This window comes from Podarcis raffonei, chromosome 6 (assembly GCF_027172205.1).
Source record: "Podarcis raffonei isolate rPodRaf1 chromosome 6, rPodRaf1.pri, whole genome shotgun sequence".
Taxonomy (NCBI): Eukaryota; Metazoa; Chordata; class Lepidosauria; order Squamata; family Lacertidae; genus Podarcis; species Podarcis raffonei.
In genome coordinates, this window is record NC_070607.1 from 79,716,581 (window position 1) to 79,725,529 (window position 8,949).

At 39.6% G+C, this 8,949-nt stretch overlaps 1 protein-coding gene across 2 annotated transcripts in view; it reads left to right on the forward strand.

Moving 5' to 3' along the window:
* ARFGEF2 (ADP ribosylation factor guanine nucleotide exchange factor 2) overlaps positions 1-8,329 on the forward strand; it is a 51,127-nt gene extending 42,798 nt beyond the window's left edge. For both annotated transcript variants that reach the window (XM_053394202.1, XM_053394203.1), the window contains 4 exons: positions 459-627; positions 1,608-1,746; positions 2,593-2,710; positions 3,877-8,329. In XM_053394202.1, coding sequence (XP_053250177.1) covers positions 459-627; positions 1,608-1,746; positions 2,593-2,710; positions 3,877-4,053 — 603 coding nt within the window. In that variant the 3' untranslated portion in view covers positions 4,054-8,329. The remainder of the gene's footprint in view (positions 1-458; positions 628-1,607; positions 1,747-2,592; positions 2,711-3,876) is intronic.
* The last annotated feature ends 620 nt before the right edge of the window (positions 8,330-8,949 follow it).

An 8,949-nucleotide genomic window follows, 5' to 3' on the forward strand; every position in this document is an offset into this window, starting at 1 on the left:
CTGATACCACCCTCTTTTTCTCCAGAAGACCCGATGTGCCGACTGTCTGGGACAAATGTTGCTGTGAACCAGAGAGAAATTTAGATTACATTTCCGATAGCAGAACTACATTTATTTCCTAATTGCATCCAGAAGCAAATGGCACATATTCTACCAATGCATCTGTGATTTTGTTGGTTTTGCCTCCCACAAACTGGGAGGCATCATCAATTAATGGTGATTCTGCATAGAATAATGACACTTCTTTTACCGTTACCAGAAACTGTGGCATGTGCCCTCTGCTCTGGCTGTGTGGGGCGGGGGGGGGGGGATAGCAACTGATGCATCCAGGTACACTGGACTGGTACCAAAATTGGTCTATTGCGCTTGGAAATTGTGATATACTCCGATTAAAAAAAAATTATGATTACACCTATTCCTTCAGTCATAATTTCTTGTAACTGGATTTTCCATTTTAGAGGGACACACTAGAAACAGACATCCACATTGATACTGAAGACCAAGGAATGTACAAATACATGTCTTCCCAACATCTGTTCAAGTTGCTGGATTGTTTGCAGGAGTCCCATTCATTTTCAAAAGCTTTTAACTCAAATTACGAACAAAGGACTGTCCTGTGGAGAGCAGGTAAGCACCAAGTGTGTGGTGCACAAAGGGTTAAAAATATATATACACTTAAAGCAGTGTAAGCAAAAAATTGCAGGTCTAGTACATGAATCCAGTTCAGCGATTGTTAGACTGCAACTCCCATCATCCTTGCCCATTGGTCATGCTATCTGGAGCTTATGAGAGCTGCAGTCCAGCAATATTTAGAAGGCCACAGATTCACCATACCTGATATAGTAACATGGAATTTTATTATTTTGATTTTGAGGTTAAAAGTATAACTTGGAATATTATAATCCAATTAAGAAATGTACCTTGCTAATGATCTTATATCAAGATGGGGAATCAACAACTTCCATCAGCCCCGGGCAGCATACCAGTGGTAAAGGAGTGATGGAAGTTGTAGCCTAACAACTTCTGGAAGGCAACAGGTTTTCCATCCCTGCCTCGTATGAAGATCACAGTATGGAATAGCTGTTCATATCCGTTCATCATGTAGGAATTCCATAAATTTGATTCCAGAAGATAGGCTCAGATTCAGTGAAATGAAGCCAAAGCTAATGGCATTTATTTTGTCCTTATGGTACAGAGGAAGCATGTCATATTTTGGGTTGTTGTAAACCTTATACCTATAGAAGGGTTAAGTACCCCTTCCCCTTTTCTATTCCAATCACTTCCTCCTAAAACTGTATTTTTTTCCCCCAGTTTTAAAAGTGATTGGGTGGTAACTATGGGCATTTAAGTGTAATGTGGAGTCAGGCTCCAAGTGTGGCATTAAGAGACTTTGTTCAGGGTTTAAGTGAAGCTGCACATTTCCTTTCTTCAAATGGCTCTACCTTCAATAGTGTTTACCTGCATGTGGTTTCAAAGGCATATGTGTCTTGCCAAATGTGTGTTTGGGACCTCACAGTGTGGAAAAGCTGTATGTTTGCATGTCTGTTGGAGTTGGAGCAGACATGCAGATATAGTTATCTAGCTATATCGCTGTCCTTGATTTCTAGGGTTCAAGGGTAAATCCAAGCCTAATCTTTTAAAACAAGAAACCAGCAGTTTGGCTTGCTGTCTGAGAATCCTCTTCCGAATGTACGTTGATGAAAATCGCAGAGACTCCTGGGAAGCTATACAAGAGAGACTCCTGAAGTAAGCATTATTTCTACCCTTCAAAGATGTTACTAGGCTGCCCAGTCAAGTGACTGCTTTTGGCTCCTGGATTCCAGGGTCTGTATGGAATGCTTCCCCCTAATCTTCCTATTAATTTCCGTCAAGGTAATAAAAAGTGATGGGTGTTCAAATCTGGGCCTTCCATTAAGACCATCCTGGAATGTGTCTGTGAAAGTAACCTGATACCTGGAGCAGGCCATTCATCCCTTCCGCACCATTTGATAAAAGAGCTTTTGACTCTGGCTTCAGTGTGCTTTTTGCAAAGTATTGCTTCTAGTTAGTTAGGTGAAATTGTTCAGAGTGAAAAGATAATCCTATTCATAAATGACATTGGACAGCTTGTGTGGATATCAGATAAAGAAAATCACCCATTTGTACATTGAACTGCAATACTTCCAAGCCCACTTGCAGTTTCAGCCGGGTGATTTTAAATAGAAAACACAAAGGTCAAATAATGAAATAAAAAGACATTGAGAGGAATTCAGTATAGCACTGTGATAATGGTCCAATCAGTAGAAGCTTTTCAGCTTGCAGATGGAACAATCCCCCATTTCCTCTTCTGCCACTCTGTTCTAGGGGTTCTCCAAGCCAGTTTTAGGGGGCAGGTCTATGTGCGGCAGCAGCAGAGAAGGGAACAGCCGCATCTTGCATTAGTTGAATCCTGCCCACTGAATGTTTTGTCACTTTTCTCTTCCCATTTAAAGTGAAACCTATCAAGCTTCCACGTTTACTGGTAGGCTTGAGAGTAGTCCGCAACACCTGTTGATTCCATTTGCTTACGATTCCTTTTTCTATGTATTGAGTGGGTGCATAATCTTTCTCTAGTGTGTGCAGTGAGGCGTTGGCCTATTTTATCACCGTAAACTCAGAAAGCCACCGAGAGGCCTGGACCAATCTCCTGTTGTTACTTCTAACAAAAACACTAAAAGTCAGTGATGAAAAGGTAAGAAAAGATTCTCACTTTGGTTTCATGCACATTATTTTCACACTTTAACATGAAATTGTATCCCTTTTCTCTCTCAAACACATTGTATGAAAGGGCATTACAATTAAATTGTGGCTTCAGGGATGTGCATCCAAGGTCATGTGGTGGTGGTGCTAGCCCTTCTCCAACTCAGGCATGGATATCTATAAAAGGAGAGGCTGTGTCTGTTCTGGAACTCTGTGATTGGGGTTGCAGAATGCATGGGGCTGGGGGGAGCTGGAATTTAACCACATCAGGTAGGACCACAGATTAGCCACCCATGGTTTAGATGGACTTTCTCAATGTTATGTGCTTAGTGCGTTGCAGCCTAAAACTTGGAGATTTCTTTAAAATTATTAATATTGCTACATGTTGACATAGAATGGGAAAAGCAGGGTTTCCCAAATTTGGGTCTCCAGCTGCTTTTGGACTACAATTCCCATCATCCCTGACCAGTGTTCTTGGTAGCTAGGGATAATGGGAGTTGTAGTCCAAAAATAGCTAGAGACTCAAGTTTGGGAACCACTACTCACTGGCTACCTCTACAATAAATTGATCCCTGGGGGAATTTCTGGTTACTGGAGGGCCAGCCTTACCATTAAGCAGAGTGGAGATAGCCGCCTCAGGCAGCTGATTTCTAAAGCTATGAAACGGCAGCAGAATAGGTAACTGTTTAATATATACTATTTTAACTCCCAGGGAGCAGGGGAAAGTTGCTTATGGGATAACGTGACCGGTTTTAGGTACGACAAACCTTAACTTGAAGGGCAGTGGCATTTTCTGCTCTGACTCAGTCAAGAAAATTGCTTGGACTGGCTGTTCTGGTTAGGTAAGAAACTGAAGGAAAAGTTCATTGGCGGCCTTAAGAGGTATGCAGTTTCCAAACCTAGATGTTGCTTACCCCATAGTCCAGGCATCCCCAAACTCGGCCCTCCAGGTGTTGTGGGACTACAACTCCCATCATCCCTAGTTAACAGGACCAGTGGTCAGGGATGATGGGAATTGTAGTCCCAAAACATCTGGAGGGCTGAGTTTGGGGGTGCCTGCCATAGTCTGTGAGAACTCGGTTCCTTCTATGATGATGATGATGATGATGTGCTGGTTTTTTAAACAATCTTACCCCCCCCCTTTTTTTCCCTTCCAAGTTCAAAGCACATGCTTCAACATATTACCCCTACTTGTGTGAGATAATGCAGTTTGACCTTATCCCAGAGCTCCGAGCAGTACTGCGGAAGTTTTTCCTGCGCATAGGTGTAGTATTCAAAATCTGGATTCCTGAAGGACAGTTGCGGACGACGGCGACCCATTCGCTTGCATGGTAGCTCCACCACTGCTCTTTCCCAAAGCCTGAGTTGTGCTAAGTTCAAAGAACGGATGCAGAGAGAGGGAGATTGTACTCAAAGAAGATGAAACAACCACTGGAACAGATCAAAATAATAGCATTTCTAAAGGAAAACTGTCTCCTTTATAAAAAAAAATTCTGGCTTCCCTATAAGAATAGCTGTTGAGCATTTTGCAATTTAATGCAGTAAATGTCAAGTCATTCTTATCACAAAGCTTGTGTCTTCAAATCTGTTGTTTGCAATGGTTCCTTCTTAATGCCTTTCAGCTAATTGCCCATAATCTGTTGGAAATAATGAATGAATGGAAAATGAGATAATGCCGAATATATTCATATAGGCCTGTGATGTTAGCAAATGTATTAATAAATATTTAAGAGAGGGCTTAAATTCATCCGAAAATCATGCTGGGACATCTGGTCTCCCACGCCCCCATTTGGGTGGATTCAACCTCTGTGTGAATACGGGGTGCTTTTTTGTTTTGATGATTTGGTGCTGTCTATTCTGCAAAGTCATAGCAAGATGGCAGTTGGGCGGTAGTATAACCAACAACCTAGCAAGAATCCAAAGAGATAATTGATCTTCATCACCCTCCCTGCCAACTTACATGTTGCAGAAAGTGTGTGGTAAATCATTCCCAGAACTTCGCCATATCGTGTTGGCCTGGACCTTCATTTTTTCATCATAAGTAAATACCCTTGATACTAGATCTGTATCAAGAAAATAATTTGCAATATACAGTATTGCAAAGGAAATACTACCCCCCTCACCAAATGTAGCAGGAGAAAACCATTACACATGAGCCTCTTAATTCCATTACTAAATCTTTCATGCCTTGAATGCACCATCGAAGCTTGATATCTTTGAAAATTCTTCTGATTCTTGACTAGTATGGAGGAAATGGCAAAACGAAACTTTCGAATTAATATTTGAATTGCACATTGAATGAATTAAAATGTATAGCAGTTGGTCAAGCCCTTCCCCTTTTGAATAATATATAGATTAACATTTTGGTAGAAGCAGTCTATCTTTAATGTGCATTAAGATATTTCTATTTTTATTGCAGAATTGTGAGTTGCGGTTGTTTTTAATGACTTGGTTAGTACTTTATTGTCAATAGTTGTATGAGGGCGAAGAGTCTGGTTCCTATTGGGACCACTTGATTTATTAATATAAGTGCACATGTACTTGTGACGAAATCCTGTTTGTTAGGGGCAATAGGAAGCAAACTTGCAGTTTTATCAGTGCAGTTCTATTGGCTCTACTGACTTTGGGTCGGGGGGTAGAGTTGTTTTGTTTATTTGTAAGACCATGTCTTAGTATTCTTGGCCTAGTAGAGGAAATAGTTTTGTACGGTATAGCAGGCTAGAACCTGTTTAGTTGTATTTCAACTCTCCGATATGAGTGTAAGATTTGCATAAGAGGGCAGGAAGGGAATTGTTTCCGTCCAAATGTGTGTATATATTAAAAAATGCAAGCGCAAGAGTATTATTAAGCATATTTTGTACTTACCCATATCTGCAAATAAGCATGGTAAAAGTATTAACTTAATTGGGGGTGGGGAAATGGTAGTTGGTTGGCTGCAATCCTAAGCAAGCGTTCCTGAAGTTCCATTGAAAATGATAACGCCCGAGTTGAAATGTAATTGGGGTTCAGTGTGTTTGGAACTTTTTGCTTTGTAAATTGAGTTTGGCTGTTTAGCTCAACCAAAGTTGTTGCGGTTTTTGGAGAACCAGAATTGACGGCTGGATTTGTTTTATTAAATACTGGTGCTCTCTTTCTCTATCTCAAGTTAATTTTGTTTTATATTTGTGTTTGGTCATTAATATAAGTAAGAACAGTTTCTGACGTTTAATTTCTCTACCAAAGAATTTTTTGCATAAGAGCTGCAGCATTTGTCTCATATGAAGTACGTTGACAGAAATGTGAGTAATTTATTTTAAAAGATTGTGGTGGCATTTTGCCACAGTGAAAAAAACAATAGTCTGACTTTCTTCAAAACTGAAAGAAATTTCAACTTTTAAGTTTGCATCATAAATATGTATTTCACTGTGTACCAAGTTTATAAATATATATATATAAATTTACATCCACATATTCTTTAATTGGACATATTCTTTAATTGAGCTGTTTATTTTTTCCACTGCTATGGTTCTACTATTAATACATTGTATGAATGCAGCTTGGCCTCCACCCCGTTTTGTCAAGTGTTACCTGTTCAAAGTTGTAGCTGTTTGTCTTTTATTAAGAGAGCATGGCAACATTACAGCTGCTTCAGAATCTGAAAGAGAAGTGCAATACCCTTGGGACTGTAATAGTATCTTCCAGAACTTTGCGATGTAAAATAATATGAAGAAGCTTTATATGTGAGATCTTAGCTTATAGATAACATTCTGATCATACAACTTAGAACCTTTGAAAGCCTTAGTGTTAAATGACTTCGTTTCCTTCAGAAAGCTGTTAGCAGTCAACAGTTACATTTTCAAGTTGCTGAACTTTAATTTAATGACATTTGGAGGGGCGGAGGCAAGGATCTAGATTACCATATGGTGTGTGTGTGTGTGTGTGTGTAGAGAGAGAGAGACTCCATAATAGCCTTACTCCAGATGTTCCTGAAAGTGTGTGTGTACTAGCTCTGTGGAGATTGATACAGTACATGTAATGTCTGGATGTGTTCTTGCAGTGGCTTTGGGCTTCAGTGTACCTTTCCATTTTGTCAGCACCAAACTCCACAGACAATCGTAACAATGATAGGAATTCTCTCCGGCTGCTTTCACAGCAATTCATTTGAGTGCAGCTCATGGAGCAGATTCTGCAGACTAAACACAGTACCTCCTATAGACTTCCTTCGACCCGCATGAAATTTGATTCAGCTGGTACAGGTCAGCAGCAGAATTCTGTGTCTTGGATCCAATGTAGGATTAGAGGTTTGTGTAAGGTCTTATGTACATATTTCTGCCCATCCGTTAACCATAACTTAGAGATCAGGAGTGACCCATGCAGAACACAGGCCCCTTCCTCCCATTTCTAGTATGAATTCCTACCCTCTGTCCTTATCAGCATTAACCATGGTTTAGCGTTACCACTATACTGTCTGCACTTGTGGTTAACAGTCATCAGGTTTCCTCTTAAACCAGAGGTTGCAGACCTGGTTCTCAAACAGTTTTAAGATGTAAACTCTGGTTAGCATTAGCCCTGGTTATTGCTGATGCAGACACATTGTTAAACTATGAATTGGGAAATGGGGCAGCAGGAATAGGAACTGGAGAAGGGAGATAAGAACACACACAGCCTGCTCATATTCTCTTTAACTGTGGCTGTCCAGCATTGTATCTACAGTAGCCAACAGAGCACTCTTACAACTGGAGACATTTAAACTGATGAAAGTAAGTTATGCCACAGTAAAATGTGTAGAATACAGTCCGACAAGATGTACAAATCTACATGTAGTCAATATTTGGAAGAGGCACTCTACAGTAAACAGGTGAGGAAAAACGGTTAACATAGACAGACGTCCTGAAGGGTTTGAGGTTGTCTTAATGGAGCTTCATTATTATTATTTTTGCACCCTTTTCTGAAAGTTAAGTTTATTTATTTAAATTCTAAACCAGAGATAGAACAAAAGTCCAGTACAGCTCCTGTATGTTAAAGGTCTGTAGTATAAATTCAAACCGAGGCTCAAATGTCTTAAGCCTGCATATTTGCACACAAGCTGGTTTATTTTTTGAGCAAAGTTGATGGAATAAAGTTTGCTTAAATCTTTGTGTATTGCATTTTATAAGGATAGTTTGCTTACCACTAGCACAATCGTGTTTGAAGATAACGTAAGCCAGTGTAAAATGGCCAGTGAAATTTGCCCCCAAATTTTATTTTAACATTCAATCAGATGATATGATCCTTGGCTTGAAACAATTTGTGAGAGGTGCAGTTCCTAAATGTCTTGACATTTTGTCCAGAATATCTCTTTGCAACTTTAAATAAAATATACTTTGTGCAAAATGTTTTACCTATATAAATGCCTAAAATTAGTTACAAGCTACTTTTTTTCTTAAGAGATCTTCTATTATGAAGTGCATTTAATATCATTAAGTTAATGAAAAGCATTCCTTGCCCGATGGATGTATACATTTTTGAGAGAATAGCAGAATAATTATATAATTATGAAAAGCTATGTAAAGTTTTTTACATAAAAATACTATGTATAATACTGTTGTATTCCATGCTTTAATCAGGTGGTAAATAAAAGTTTAAAAACGAACTTTATTTTTCAAATGTAATGATTTCAAGCTTACATCAACTATTTGTATCCAGTCGGATGGGGTGATACTATAGAGGAAAACACAGGTATAACATGCCTGATACCGTCTGGTCCACTTCCCCTTGTAAAATTTTGAGTGAATGAGACACCACTCATTCCACAATAAACACCTTGTCTGGAACCAGCCAAAGTGTGTTCCAATACCGGCAGATCGATGGAACAGCTTGCTATGCGTCACCCAATCCAGTCAAGAATGATACGTTCATAGCAATGATTTCTATTCAAGGATCTTCCCTATGTGTGGTGTCAGTAGTTGCAACACAAGGATCTACTTATCCAGCACTTTGCAGTGTGTCAGACTCCCCTAATGTCCCCAGTGGTGGCTGGGGCTGGTGGGAGTTGGAGTTCAACAACATCTGGAAGATGCTGTAAAGGGATACCCCTGGTATAAACATGTACAATTACGTTTACATAATTTTATTGTAAACTGTTTTGCCCTTGGACAGAAATGCACCAGTTCTACCATCTTTTTCCTTTTCAAGAGAAAAAGTAGCTGTGATTTTCAGAACCATCCAGTCCCCTGCTGCTGCTCTTCCAAGGAAGATTGCAACCTCTGCTGC